Source organism: Corvus brachyrhynchos, unplaced genomic scaffold, assembly GCF_000691975.1.
Source record: "Corvus brachyrhynchos isolate BGI_N302 unplaced genomic scaffold, ASM69197v1 scaffold310, whole genome shotgun sequence".
NCBI lineage: Eukaryota > Metazoa > Chordata > Aves > Passeriformes > Corvidae > Corvus > Corvus brachyrhynchos.
The window spans coordinates 1,229,900-1,245,438 of NW_008236213.1; the positions used below are offsets into that span (position 1 = coordinate 1,229,900).

The 15,539-nt window shown below is 37.1% G+C and overlaps 1 protein-coding gene across 1 annotated transcript in view; it reads right to left on the bottom strand.

Moving 5' to 3' along the window:
* NDUFAF2 (NADH:ubiquinone oxidoreductase complex assembly factor 2) overlaps positions 1–15,539 on the bottom strand; it is a 26,434-nt gene that overhangs the window by 5,849 nt on the left and 5,046 nt on the right. Inside the window, exon 3 of the mRNA XM_017743643.1 lies at positions 7,851–7,891. Coding sequence (XP_017599132.1) covers positions 7,851–7,891 — 41 coding nt within the window. The remainder of the gene's footprint in view (positions 1–7,850; positions 7,892–15,539) is intronic.

Genomic DNA, 15,539 nt, shown 5'->3' on the forward strand with positions numbered 1-15,539 from the left:
GCCTGAGGAACCACTCCTCCCCTACTCTTACTCCCTCACTGTATCCCCCTCAGCCCTCAAGCCAGCTGTCACTAACACCAGCACTTGCCTCCCACAGAGCATTTTCAAACTTCGGAGCACAAAGCTGGGAATGGAGCACTATGGATGCAGGCGGCTAGACATGCAGTACCAATGTACAGTGCCTAAGGGGGATGATTTAAAGGTTATTTTAACAGATTGGCACTTTCCAGAAGGTTTTCTAAAGACACTAGACCTAACCCTTTAATTACATGGGTTTTATTTATTAGTAATTCTGAGAAAAAAATCACATTTCATTTCATATAGGTTTGTATATTGATAAACTAGAAATAAATAGCTTCTTTATGTTGTCTTAGAAACTATTTCAACTTCCCGAGTTATCTTTAAATACATATGTTGAAATACTCATAATTTCACTCGATTTGAATAGGGTTAGCTAATTACTGTTTGATGCCAGAACTGAGAAACAGCTGGACAGATTTCACTCGATTTGAATAGGGTTAGCTAGTTACTGTTTGATGCCAGAACTGAGAAACAGCTGGACAGATTAATGATCTTTGAACTGTAGACAGTGCATATTCATAGAATACTTGCATTTTGTGTCTAGATTGAATCATGAATGAACTTGAACTTAGAATGCTGTTAAAAATTCATACCTACAAATCGACAAAAATTTAAAAAATAACAAATGGAATTTAAAAAATAGTTTTAGCATAGTATTAAAAAGGTTGATTGTTGTAAGACAATTTAAAATGTCAGAATCTTTCTTCATTGTCAAATTAACTAAAACTCTGGCAAAATGCTAGACGTTAAGCTGTATCACAATTTTTTAGAATATCACCAAACTAGTTAACTAAACTTCATTTTCCAGTTTGACAAGTTAAATAAGCAAGATGAAATAACTGGCTATTACATCATATTTCAAGAGTAGGAGGCAGAGAGCGGACCTCATCTTTGGGAAGCACTGAATGTTCTGATCCAGGGCAGGTCTTGAAAACTCAGCAACTGAACATGATCTTAGCAGTACCAGCTTGGGAATGAGAAATAATGTGGTAAATGAAAGGCTGTCACTGCATGGCAAAAACAGAGGAGCAGTTTGAAATAGAAGGCCTTACCTGGATTAGCTAAAATACTTATTTAAATCAAACACTGACTCAACTGACTGCTAATTTTGTAAAGAACATACACTAAATATCTTTGGTCAATCAACAAACGTTAATCAAATCAATGTAAGATTTGCTTTATGCAGGTTCAGTTTTTGAGCAAATCTCTGATCAGTTGCAGTATCTAGTTTCAAATGCAGTACTAATACCACATTACTACCAAGATAAATCAGTTAAATACTAATTCTAACTCACAGTAATTTTTGTTTAAATTAAATCTGCAGGCAAGCAGTGCTAAATACTGTAGTACTACTTATGAACTACAGAATCTCTGGCATGAGCTGATATAGTTTCTAGGGCACCACAGTGTAACACGTGTTTGGCAAGAACACATATCAAGAGGCAAAAGAAAGAGACACTGGACTATAAAGCATATCACAAACACGTGGAGACAGTAGGAGTTTGTGCCTGAATTATTTTTATAATTTTGCAAAGATATTTGTCCAGATCTACACACATATTCAAGATCACCAATGAAATTGTGTAGAAGCAGCAAAAACCACAAACTAGCCTGGCACCACTGCACTCTGCCCTGAATAAAGGGCAACACATAGCCCTGATCCCCACAAAGTAAACAAGGAACTGTAGCTGTGACTCAGTTTCAGTTTGGTCCTTGCTTTCCCCTTCATCTGCATATGATGTACTCTGTACCAGCCCTTTTCCTGGTACACTTCACTTTGCCCTCCATCCCCACTCAGCTGTGCTGTCAGTGAATTAGGACACAGAGCCAGTGCTCCATGCGTTCCCTCCCACAAGGATAGGAACGGAAGAGCAGCAGCAGCTCTTTGCTCTGCAGCCTTAAAATCTGCATCATGGGCAACCTGGAAGCAATGGGACAAATTGGTGCCCCAATATACCTCTGTGGAGGTTGACAAGCACTTATATTTCAAATCTGAAGAGAAATTTAAAACAAACAGGAGGAAAAAATCTAAAAGATGATGGCTTCTGCAAACGCTTGATTTTTTTTTTTTTAATTGACTTCTATGACTACTCCCTTCTATTTAAGGTCTTTGTATCTAAGTTCTTTATATCGTCAAGTTTTTCTGCCCTTTTGCACTGACTAATAATCCTCTCTGGAATCAAGTGTAATTTACTATGCAAAATGCTATTTAATGCAACCTAAGTTATTTGAATATGGCCCAAATCCTGGTTGTGATTCTGGACAACAACAGTGGGAAATATTTTGCTCAGTGACATGTTTATCCCTCTGCTTTTTAAATATTTTTTCCTCAAACTGTAAATCATACTGTGCAGCTTTTGGTGGCTTCAGGAGTAAACTACTCATGTGCTAAGCCCTAGTCTCTATGTAAGAATGTACAATCTCCCTGTCAGTGTTCTCATTTTACAACTTCTCAACTGAAGCATCTGAAAGCAGACAGAGGCAGAATTGTAACATGCAATCCCAACAATGTCAAACAAAGCATTTTTCTAAACTGCATTCCATTCTGCTGAAAGGAATGTGAATTCTGGGTAAACTAATAACTGAACGTACTTTTGATCATACCATCTCTCAAATAAATAATACTTACGATCAAACAAATGGGGAGAGTGGGTATGCATTGTGCGAACTAAATAGAATTTAATTTCAATTTAATAATTCAGGGGGTGGGAGGAAGAAACCTTATGCTTATTACAACTCACTGAAGTATGTTTTTTCCTCCCTTGACAAGGAGTTTGTCAAAGCAGATAATTATGGAAATCCTAGAAATAGTTTGAAAGAATGGAGGCGTCATCACAGAATTTTTTTTAACATTTCACTTTCTATCCAACTGTGCAATTCAGAACCCACTGAAATTTATTACTGTGTAACAAGTACATACTGCACGAGAAAAGCAGTCATTTACTGTGGTTTTCAAACTATTTTCAGATCTTGATGCTAATTAAAGGAACATGCAATTCTACTCTACTTCCCATGAAATATTAATATAACACACACATGCATACAGACCAACAGAGAGGTTTCAGTTCAAACTGAGATTGGTGGTTGTGCAGCCCAGTGTGTGCTACAGAGGAAGCAGTGTCTGTATCAACAGGGAAGTGCTATCTAGTACAAAGATCTGTGTACACAGGCATGTGTTACTATAGGTTCACATCTATCACTCGCAGGATACCACGTTGGTGGGTTCAGAGATAAACCACATTTCTCTCCATACCAGTTTCTCTCAGCATTGCCATAATTGCAAGTTTCCTCATTAGTTTTCTGACACCCCAAGAAAATCTGTAACTCTATTTCTATCTCCATTATACAGACATGGCCTTAAACAGTGCCAGGTATCTCAGATACCTTTGAACCTCAGGACATTGTCAGAAGTAGTGTGCAGCTATAAGATCTGTTATAGGAGAAAATAAGGGTTAGATTTCTAAATACATTCAGATACCTTGTGTTATAGATTGCAGAATTCTTTAAAAGCCTCTACAAATCTGATGCCCTCTGAAACAAGAAAAAAAATCAAATATAATTTAGGTACAGAAAGGCCAGAAGAAACAAGGTTTCCTCCCTGTCTTCCATGAGTATCTTTTCTTTCCTTTCCAAACAAGATGTGAAAAATCCAAAATATAAAGATGCCATGTTTAAAGTCAATAGAGAAGTCTGTAGTCAGAAGGAGATAGGAGCATATGCAAGACAGCACATTTACATTTACCTTACAGATTTTTGGAAGAGCCATACAGAAGGTGGACTATGGCTCAAAGAATGGAAGAGAATAGCCTCTTAAAGAAATAATTTGCACGAATGGAGCATCCTTTCTATAAAATAACCGCTGTATCTCAAGACAACTTTTCTTAACAAATTTTGACAACATGAAAGCTTAGCAGGTGAACTAATATGCATGTAAAGTGATAAATTATTAAATCTGCTTCTACAAAATAGCATTTGATTAAAATTATTTTAATATTAGCAGCCTTTAAAACATTTTCATTAATTTAAAACTGTAAGGTCCCTAGACAATGACACACTTCCTATTTGCCAAAACACTTGCTACATACATCTAGTTTTCTATATACACAATAAAGAACTGTATTAATCAACCTAGTCATTCATCACTTGTTAAACTGGTTAAAATACAACTTAGAACTGCTCAGGAATAAAGGTAATGATTTTCCTCAGCGAACCATATATGATCATTCTCAATATACATATAAAGGGGCAGATGACAGGATGCTACAGTACAGCAAAAATATACATATTCAAGCACAGACTCTCATGTTTTATTAAAGAGTATATGTACTATACACATACTGTACACATGCTCAGACAGGGCGAAGGCATGATCCAGAATTCTATATCAAGACAGATTCCCTGATTACCATAGGAACAGAGTATGTTTAAGCAGAACGTAAGAAACAACTTGATCTGCATTAATTTGTCAGGTTATCACCCTTATCACAACTGAGTTGAGACTTGGCATATTTCCAACTGTAAAAAAATCAAAAGGCAACCAACTGTTAACCAGTATCCCAGAAGATGACTTTAAAACCTTCCAGCACTAACATTCCTTATGTAACTGGCTAGGTTAGAAATAACCAAGGTGATGAGCAGCATTCATGAGTTATGTCTGGCCAGACACAGAAGTCCAAGTGACTTCCTTCAAAAATGAAGAAAAAGGGAAGGGGGCACAAGGAGGAAAGAAACCATTAGGGATGTGGTACAACTAACACTGTACAAGTTGACTTGGAGTATTCTTCCATTAAAAAAAAAAAAAAAAGAGAGAGGGAAACTAAAGAAAGAGAGAGGTAAAGCAACAACTTCCGAGCAAAAGTGAAAGATTTATAATGGAAACAAGCAAACAAACAAAATAAGATCCGTTAGGTGTTTGTGGAAGAATTAATGGCCTGAATACAAAACATGATCAAGTCTCAAGAAAATCATCAACAGATTTAGCTGGTGTCATGACCCAACTACTCTGACCACTGGTGAGGCAGAACAACTCACATTTGTTCTCAGTTAAATGACCAACATGTCCTGATGATTATGAATGATATTTTATTAGCCTACAGTATTTACCAAACCATTGGTTCCCAACACGTGGTCATCAGTGCGATCAGTAAGATCCAGCTGCTTTGTGAAGCTGTATCTCTCCAGTATTTTCAATTAAAAATTCATCATAAACCTCATCATGAAACCTGGTAGCCTGAGCAGCTTGGCAACCTCTATCATCAATAGCCAAGAGCTCAATCAAAGATCAGACAGACAAATATAAAATCCTCAAATGTAAGATTCAAAAAGGGATGCTAGGCTAACAGAAGTGGAACAGAAATTTTAATAAGGTTTAACATATGTCATTTGATATTACAAAGAAAAAAGAAGTGAAGGGCAAAGGACAGGAAAGAAAGGAAAACCATCCAAAAAAGTAGTTTTACAGACTGCAAAGGTAGGAACATAGACACAGCTCCAGAAACTTATGCTTTAGGAACTTTAGGGTTGTTACAATATGTTGAGAGCAAAGTGTCATTAAAGCAAAAATGCAAAACTTGTGGGCTTTACCTCCTTTTTCAGAAATAGTCTGGTCTCACAAGAAATACATGAAAGAACAAGGAGATTTGTTATACAGGGTTCCAACATGGAATATGCCACAAATACTCCCTTTTTTCATAGCTGTCAAACAGCAGTTTACCGTACCATCTTTACTGTTAAAAGGGGAATATAATATGGAATAGCAGCCAGTAAAGTTTCTGTAGCTAAAACACTAAAGCAAATCAGCCCTACAAATAGGGACCAAACAATATGCTATATGCACTTCACTACTATAACTATATTTGTGATGATATGGTGATGTAAGGGTTTGTGCCAGTTTCAAATTTGGAGAAAAGTAGATCATACATAGTGTCCCACACTATTCTCTGTAATAGAGAGAAAAAAATTAGGCTTCACTATCACATATTAAAAATATGACTGGAGCACTCTTTTCACAATATTAGCACGAATTTTTAACATACATATATTTGAACAACTTTTTCTTACACGGGAAAATACCTATTTAGAGATTACTTGAAAAAAGGTAACTATTTTCAAATTCCTAGGTTATCACTTCTGCTCTGTGATAACATCAATGCACAGCCCTGCAGGTAAAGTACCTTGCTGCTAAATTATTTTTCAGATCTATTACCTCATGAATCTGAAAATATAAGCAGTCCTGTAACTCTGAATGCACCATCAGTCCCAGCAATCTTTCACTCTCCATAAATTGCTTTTTCTGGAAGGTAAAATATTTAGAACACTATTGTTCCACAGTTCTCTCACCTGTGGAGACTTGCTCCCTATTTCAAAAATGAACCAACATCTCTAGCGCCAGAAGGAGCTTTATTGCACCAATTCCAGACCCAAGGCTGCCTGCCTTGGAGCAGGTTTACCTCAGAGCAACTACCACAGCAGCCTCGCTCACAGAAATGATAGAACAAAAACCAAGACACCTCCCATCTTCAGGTATCACATTAATTGGTAATTTCAACAATAAAGCTTGTTTTCATACAGTTGGTATAAGCCAGAAGTAATTATAATGAGGTCAGTCCAAACTTAGATGGAACAACTGTTTCATGACTCTGCGTAAGTAACTAGATTGGGGAGGGAAGGGGAAAAAATAAAAACAAACAAAACAAACAAACAAAACAAACAAACAAAAAATCCAAACTCACATTTATTACTTCCCTGAATAGCTTTTAGGATAAATTTAACTTGAACTTCTTTCATTCATAGGTGTATTATAGCCCTTACTGTCTCTATAGACTCAGTGGCAAGTGGGAAAGAAGGGCAGAGAGAATTAGTTGAAAGCTGTATGTTGTGTGGGAGCTTGTTTCAATGAGTTACAGTTTGTCAGCATAAGCTGACAAGCTTCCTGAGGTCATCTCAACACACAGGAAGTCAGGACAACTTTTCACAGGCCAGGATGTTCCAGAAGATCTCAGTGACCAAATGGCTGGAGATGCCAACATATCTTCACTGAACGTGACACAGTTATTTCTGATGCAAGTCAGGTATCTGCCTCTGTGGGTGTCATTTTGAATCTTCTGCAGCAAACAGTGTCTTATCTTCTCTCTCATTCCTAGCTGGTGCTTAAGCAACTTGCAGTAGAAATGCTGGGCAAGTCATGTATGTGTGTGCATGCATCTGCGTACACAGATCAGCAGTCAAACTTGTTTGCAAACGCTTTACAAACTCATCAGCATGGAAGACACTGTTGGACATTTCTCTGCTTTCTCTTATGGAAAAAGACGTCGTTGTAACTCCCACACCTCATTAGCACTCTAAAATGTTAGTGCAATTGGTTTTCCTGTTTTGATGAATCCACTGGCAGCTGGGTTTGAAACCTATGTTTTAGTAACAACCACAATGAAAAAAACCTTGCATTAATTAAAAAGTCATAGCAATAATTTAAGAACTTGTTTAATTGAAGAGACTTTTCAATGGTCATGATCATCTTAAAGAACCTACATATACCATCTTAAAAGAATTGACACAGATAATGACTAATGAATAATGGAGTTTATATTTCCACTTATTTTCCTTTTTTCTAAGTGTTAGATACCTACCCAGTGTGTATTTTCATCAATTAGGCAAGGAACATACTAAATTCTCCCCACAAGTGACAGATTACTGCACAGATGAGTCCACTATAAATGAATTAATGGTAGTTTCATTAAAACAATTGAAAATTTAAAGACATTTCATCTCACCTCAATGGTGGGTGGATCTTCTCTCTTTTTTCTTATCCATGCTGGAAAAAAAAATCAAATTGATTATTTCAAAGATCACAAACAGTATCAAAACTCAAAATTACTATGAATTTGTAAAAGAAAGCAAATATTTATGAAAAAATTATAATAGAATTTGCCACAACCTGGCAAGCCATGTCATTTCCCAGAATGTCAGCACAAGACGTTATTTCCAGTTTCAATACTCAGTCTTTAGAGAAGGAAGAGGTAGGGGATGGTGTCAACTCTGTGTGGAGACCTTGGGCACAGTTTACATATCACCTTGGCTGTCAAAACAGGGCTTAAAAAGCAGGGCTTATGGCACAGGTTTATTGTTGAGCTTGCAATACAGCTCTGAGGTATACCCTAAGAAAATGACAAGTTGACCAATGAAAAGTAAGAACAGCCTTAGACCACTATGGAGAAAAAGGATTCTTAGAGGCTTCAGGCTTTCTTAAAGCTGAAAACATTTTATGTTACTACCAGGTAGAATTCCTTTACGAGTATGAAAGGTACAGCCCCAGACCTGACTGAGGGATTGCAGAGCCTGGACTGAAGCACATCCTGTGGCTCTGGGGGATTATCCACTTCATGGAGGGGCAAGTACTGTGCCTGGGAGAAGGATCCTTCCATTTCAGTCAATTCATGCTGGAAAAGACAGCAGAGGAATGGAGGAATGAAAGCAGAACAATTGTCCTGTGGCTCAGGTTTTCTGAACAAAATCTGTAGATAGATGCCCACTCCCATCACTAACACTGCTGTTAGCTGGGACTGTTGGGAGGCAGCAATATAGAGACTCCATTGTAGATGCTGACAGGTGTCACTTTGTACCGACGATGAATTAAAGGAGAGAGCTCCAACTATTACATTATTACATTATTTAGAGGAATTACCTGACACCACTTTTTAGAAATACCACTACTGTAGCAGTTTTTCATGCCTTTTCAATTCACACTATTGGTAGGTACTTGTTGGATACTTCAATGACATTTGTCTTTTCTGCTCATATTTTTTAAATTAATTAGTAGCAGAATACAAGTAGCCAGTAATGAACAGAATGACAAACATACGGAAAGCCACTTCCAAGTGCTGAGGACACAGCAAAATGTTATTTCATACGTTTGCTTTGATAATTAAGATTTTTGTTACTATGCTTGAAAATTAGAGCAAAAATAACATTTTGCTATAACCCACTCAAACTCCTGGCCTCACATGTAGCCGTCTATAAAGTTTCAGAAATGCTTTAAGAAGGAACTCTTCCGAATTTTAGTTTTCTAATACCATCTGTGCTGTATTTTGAGGGGAACCAGGGAATGATTTAGACTAGTCTAAGACACTAAAATCTGCACGGAGTCATAGCATCATCTCACTTCTGAAAATACAATTACATAGAAGGTGAAACACTAACACCATGGCTTCAGCAGCATTATGCAAGTTGTTTTAGGGAGAATAGCTTCCAATTAACATATGAACAAAGGGAGACACAGCTTGGAATTTAGCAAGGATGGGCACTGGTTAATGCTAAAGTTTAATGGTAAAATACCTGTAAAGATATGAAGCAAGGTAATACTTTTGGTTCTTGTCTATCAGATGCCACTTCCTGAAAATATGTACTTTTAAATATCTTTCTCAAACTACTTTTCTTAAAAGCAGTCCCTGTCAGCTCTTCTCAGAGGCCTAACAAAGAATAGATCCAAATTTGCCACTGTGGACAAGTGACAGAACTATGAGCAGTCAACATCACCCTTCCTGTAAGTTTTATATCAGTGGAAAGAAAAACAGCCCCTTAAGGTAATTCAAAATACAACTAAGTGACTTTCTATTAAATCTATAGAATTATAGGATTTATAGAACTACATGTACCTGTAGTACTTACAGGCATTTAAATTTTACAAAGATTTCAAAGTGCAAAATCTGGAAAGATCAGAGACTAAACTGAGACTGCCACTTCTCAGCTGGCAGTCTTGCAGACACTCTGTAAAAAAACCAACAATTTTATTGAAGAAAATCTTACCACATAAGCCTTTCCTCCTGACAGAAGTTACCTATGTCCATACGTAGCAACAGCTTCAGAATACTGAAATACTTAGCAACATCATTCAGAAAAAAGCAAAAAAATAGTAGAGGTTTCAGATATGTATACCAGACACTAAACAGTAAAAGATACAGCTGGAGAAAAAAAAAGGAAAGATAGTACTTCAAAATGTCTCATAGAAATTAAAGCTTTAAACCATCAAAATTTAACACATTACTTTCAACAAAATATCATCTTCTACCTTGCCATGCCTTGCTTCTGACCTATGGAAGGATAATACCACTGTTTTCAATCCCACAACTCTCAGCATGTAAAAATTGATTTACTTTTTTTGAAATTGCCAGTATTTTCTTAAAACACCTGCTGCATTTTAAACTTCAGATGACTACAACAACTGATCCCTAAAGAAAAAATTTGAAATACTACAAAAATTAAGCTGCAGTTAAAAAGTATTGCTGAAATACAAACGTTACAACAGATTTCTTTCCAGAGCACCTGTGACTTTTAGCAGTTATTTGACTAATGATTTTCAGATGAATGGAATAACTCTAGTAAAAGATTTTATCATTTAATTATCTAGCTCATTTAACAAGCTGCAAACAAAACAGTGAAGGGTAACACAATAACACATGTCCTGTGAACAGAGGCTGTGAAGTCAGAAGCATTACACAACATATTTTCATTCATTAACTGAACTCACTACCAACACTCAAAAGCAACGAAACAAACCTTAATTTAGGAAGATTTCTCATAGCAAACATTCCATAATAAAATTGTATCTATTTAAATACATAAGTAATACACACAGTTTTAACATTGTGCTCTTTTTCTTTCCAGTTTTAACAACACTCGAATGCATAGTTTTATAAGAGCTATCAACCTTCCTTTTTTTCTAATAAATGTCAGGAGTCCAAATCTTTTTCAGCTTAACGGTACATAAAACTTGTTGGCACAAACAATGATACTATTTTCTGAATTACTACAAGGAAATAATTTTAGTATCTCTAATGAAGTGCCTAAGAAAGTCATTATTTAATGAAAGATTTCTTCATTGCCATGTGGCTGAGGGAGAAATACAGTAAGAAAATGTACTAAAACCTTTTTATATCCATAAGATGAAGTTAGTTAGATTTAACATTATCATATTCCTCTGTGCAAATCCACTTCTTAAATACTCTTCATAAAGCTCAAGATGCAATACAAGATTAAATGCAAAGAAAACATCATCTGAATTCAGTGTATTTTAGCATACTGCAGTTTAGCATCTAATAGTTTTATCAGTCTTTCAAAAGCAGTACATTTTACTAATAATTCACCTGACCACTCCTTAATCTTTGGGTTATCCCAAAGAATGGGAGGGCTCATATATTTAAATCTCACCATTTTTCATGTGTTTCTCTTTGAGATAGGGAAATTCTTAAAAGACTTTCAAATCTTTGATTTTTAAGTTATCGATAAAATTTTGAGCACCCAACACATGGTTCAGAAAAGCACCAGCACCTTATAACTCACGTGTAAGAGAAATTCATGGTAGTAAAGGAAGAATGAAGGTGTACAAAAATATAACCAATTTGCTACTGAGTTAGCACTAGCTTTAATAAAATCCAAGTAAATAATTTATTGAAGTTTAGATATTTTGCATTCTCTTTGGAAAATATATCCAAAACAGTTGAGTAAAGAAAAAGCTCTTGCACCTTTCTTTATGATCAGCATTACACCTTTGGTGAACGCACTTTTAAATTACTGAACAGCTTTATATCACAGTCAAATATTTGTTGATGGAAAGAAGGTAAGTAGGTGCTTTATTTCATTTTATTTGAACAACATATGCACACATGCATATACTTAATTAAAAGTTGATAGTTACAGCTGGGGAAAATTTCTACATGACATTCCCATTCCCCAAGCTAACAAAACAAAATGCCTTCACCACTGTCATCCAAGATGTTTTAAACCTGGCAGAGAAGGTAACACATATGTACAGAGTGCAACCAAAACATCTTCCCTGCCCTGCAGAGCTTTGACAAAATGAATCATTGCCTCCATTTAAAACTGCTGTTTCTAATTCTATCTGGATGTATTCATCTTAATTCCACCTTTGTCTGAAAGGAATTTTGCAAGTAAGCTGGACATTTCCTAACCTGAAACATCTGCATTCTTTCATCAGCACTCATTTGCATTCTTATTAGTATGCATGAAATTTTTGTTGAACCATAAGACTCCTACTGGCAGATAACACACTGCAATGACCATAAAAGTGAACATGCAAATTAAGACTCCTGGTAATCTCTAAATGTTACCAAGAAAAAGAAAAGAGAGATTAAGAGTAGATGGCAATAATACACAGCATGAAGCATGCCATCTCCTGAATCCTTGTGGTATGTAAAATTACAGATCTCCCTTCATGAGCACTTATTGACATGTCCTGAGGAGGTAAATTACACGTTCTTCAGTAGGTGAACATTCAGAACTAAAATACAGAAATGCTATCTGTTGCGTGCATCCATACTGCCTGAGGAAAAGTAGGCACTCCCACTTTGAAGCAAAATGTAAGAGACTTCACCTAAACAAATCCAGGCAATATTTGTATTATACATATGGATTGCATTCTAAATTCAAAATTATAGTACAACAGGAAATACACTTTTGGATTTTTAAAAATAAAATTAATTGAATTTTATGTGTACAAAGGGCTAACACTAAGGGATTCTGTTTTAGTTTTACAAAAGCCTTAATGGACATTTCAGAACTTTCATAAAATTCACAGGTCTGAGAACATAGATAATTTAATCCCACAGAGTCCTTAAAACATCTTTAGGATGAAATTTCCAGACAAGTCCTTCAAGAGTAAACCCTTGGCCCTGTATTCAGTAAGCTCCCAGGATCAGTACACAAATACCCTTTCCAGAGTCAAAGAAACAGCTTGCACAGATTAAGTCTATGATCTGAAAGATGCTTTATAGCTTTCTACTTGGTTTCCTTTACCTTATTACATGTTTAAAACTTGATAAACACAGCACCAGAATCAGTTCCTTAGGCTACCAGCTATCCAAATTGAATGTCTTAGGTATAGAATGAGATTTAATTTGCACCCTCTTCCAATTTCACTACAGCCTGTTCCCGCTCCTTACACTGTCCTTTGTCCCTGGTTTTGTGAAAGTTCTCCTCAGACAAGTAATGCCTGTAAGTATTTCCAGGGACGGTACTTTTATTAATTTTGGTCACAAGAGGTTTCTTTTTCTAGTCATACAGTCGGTCATACAGTTGTGTAGGGTAACTAAGAAAGGGGAAGGGTGCTGGGATGACTGCTTTTAAATTAGGTGGCCATTAAGAATTGTCCACAAGTAAAAAAACCTGAGTCCTGGCAGAACAAAGACAGGTAAAAGCAGCTCTCTACAGGTCCCAAGAAAAGAAGAGGAAACAGACTCTTCAGCACATTTTTAAAAGTGAAAACCCTGAGAGGGATAGAAAGGAGAGCCAGCCAAAACTTAAGCAGAGGCCATGGATGTCAAAGTACATACACAGGGTTTGGAGAGGAGGCCCCTGGAGGTGTAAGCTTGTGCCCAACAGATTCCAAGAGCAAAGCGCAAATAAAGTAAGAAATATTAAATAAGCTTCTAACCTTATATCCATCTTTTACTGTTCAGAGGAAACAGCAAGTATTTCCTTCTGCAAAGTCTCAGTCTATTTGCTGGAATGATCAGCATCCATAATAGCACAAATTATAACATGAACACCCACAGAAAGAATGTAATGAAAATTTCAAGAGTCTGGACAGAAGATAGAAAGTTCAGCACAGGTCCTTTGGGCCTGGGAAACTTCTAGACCAATCCTAAGGAGGAAAAAATTGGGACAGAAATGTGATGAGCCTTTCAGCAAAGAGTGGCTAAAAATCTTGAATTAAACTGTTCTTACTCACATAACTGGCTTCTGTAGTATTATTTGAACTACCTACACTTTCCATTCCTTCTCATTTTTAACTCATTGAGAATTTTTCTTTCTAGAAGAGGCAAAAAAGAAGTAGTGATGAATTGAAATTCAGAGCATCCTACATCCCTAACTCACACCCCAATATGTAGCAAAGATGTAACAGTTCTTCAAACAGCTTCTATACCCACAGCAGAAGTACAAGTTTTGGCTTTTTAAAATTCTACACCTACAAAACCATTTCCAAAGGTTAGACTAGCATTGGACAAAAAAGTACAGGTTAGCCTTTTTTCTGGAATTCCCACCTTTACCTCTCAGAAGCATACACTACACACCCATTCTGCACTGGGGAAAAAAGCATGCATGATTCTCATCTTTCTAGAGAAATGCAGTACTGTTGTGGTTGAGGAATGGTACTGCCCAATTTGGTTCTCACACAAAAGCTCCCCAAACCACACTGTCATCCGCTTGCCCCTTCTCGCCTCCTTTTCCACCCTTCCCCACTGAGGGTGGCTGGGGTAGAGGATGGGAGGCACAAAAGACAAAGATTATGGAGTGAGATAACAATTGACTGGAAACAGTAGTGAGATAAGGAAACAAACATATATTAATACTAATAACAAAAGCATACAAAAGAGACGGTAATTTATGTGGAAAATGCTCACTGAGGGTGATGTGAGATGACCACAGCCATGTTTTTTCTGAACCAGAAGCCACACCCTTTTTCTCAGAAGCCAGAATCCCCTTCCCCTACTCCCAGCATTGATCTGAGGTGGTATTGTATAACATCTGGATTCTGGCGACACCCCCTCAGCCACACCCTCTCCTGGCCTTTGCAAAAAATTAATGCCATCCTTGGCCAAAACCAGGACTAGAGGAAAAGACTAGTACTCAATCTGCAAACTGCAAATTTTCCTTTCCTCTGTGAATTCTTTGTATTTGCTGACAAAATCACAAAGAAAAAACCTCATAGTAACAAAGATGAAGAAGTTAAGCAATAAAACTGTAAACATAGTTCATAAAAACAGGAATGGCCAGTTCATCGTTTCTTCTCTAAACCAAACCTGAACAGGATGCCTTGATTTGAAAAGCCTATCTTAGGTCTGGCAGCTGCAGCTTTTTAGGCAAGTCCATATTCCCATGAGGGTACGTGACATTTGACTTCAAGGTCTCATCACATGTAAACTCCCAAAAAGCTGCAACCTCGCAGGCACCACAAATCACAGGGATTTGTGCTACATTTCTGAAGAGAGATCTAGCAGTCTTTTTAGTGCTACATAGATCCCAGCAGTACGAAGCAATGGGTTTGGATAGCAATTTGCTTGAACCAGTCTAAGACCATTTGTGCAAGCATGATTAGTCCACACCCATGTGAGACAGTCTGACTGTCCATGTTGTTTCCTGTTAATTCCAGCCAAGTTGTTGGGGTCTTGGGAGTTCTCCTTCTGTTTTCTTTTTCTCTTGTGGAATTTGCCCCATATATGTTTCTGGGGTGGCAAGTTGCTGGGTGCTTGGGAGAAAACAAAAGACCTGGCCACAGAGGGAGGGGTCCAACTGGCTACTCTCTTTCACCTGGGGTTTTCTCGTGTAAGGTGGGGGGATGCCACGAGATTTGAACTGGCAAAAAGGGGGTTGGCTGCAGCTTCTGGTGGGCTGGTGTTCTCGGCGTTCAGAGGGAGAGAGGCTGGCCTAGTTTGGGGTGGGTGTCT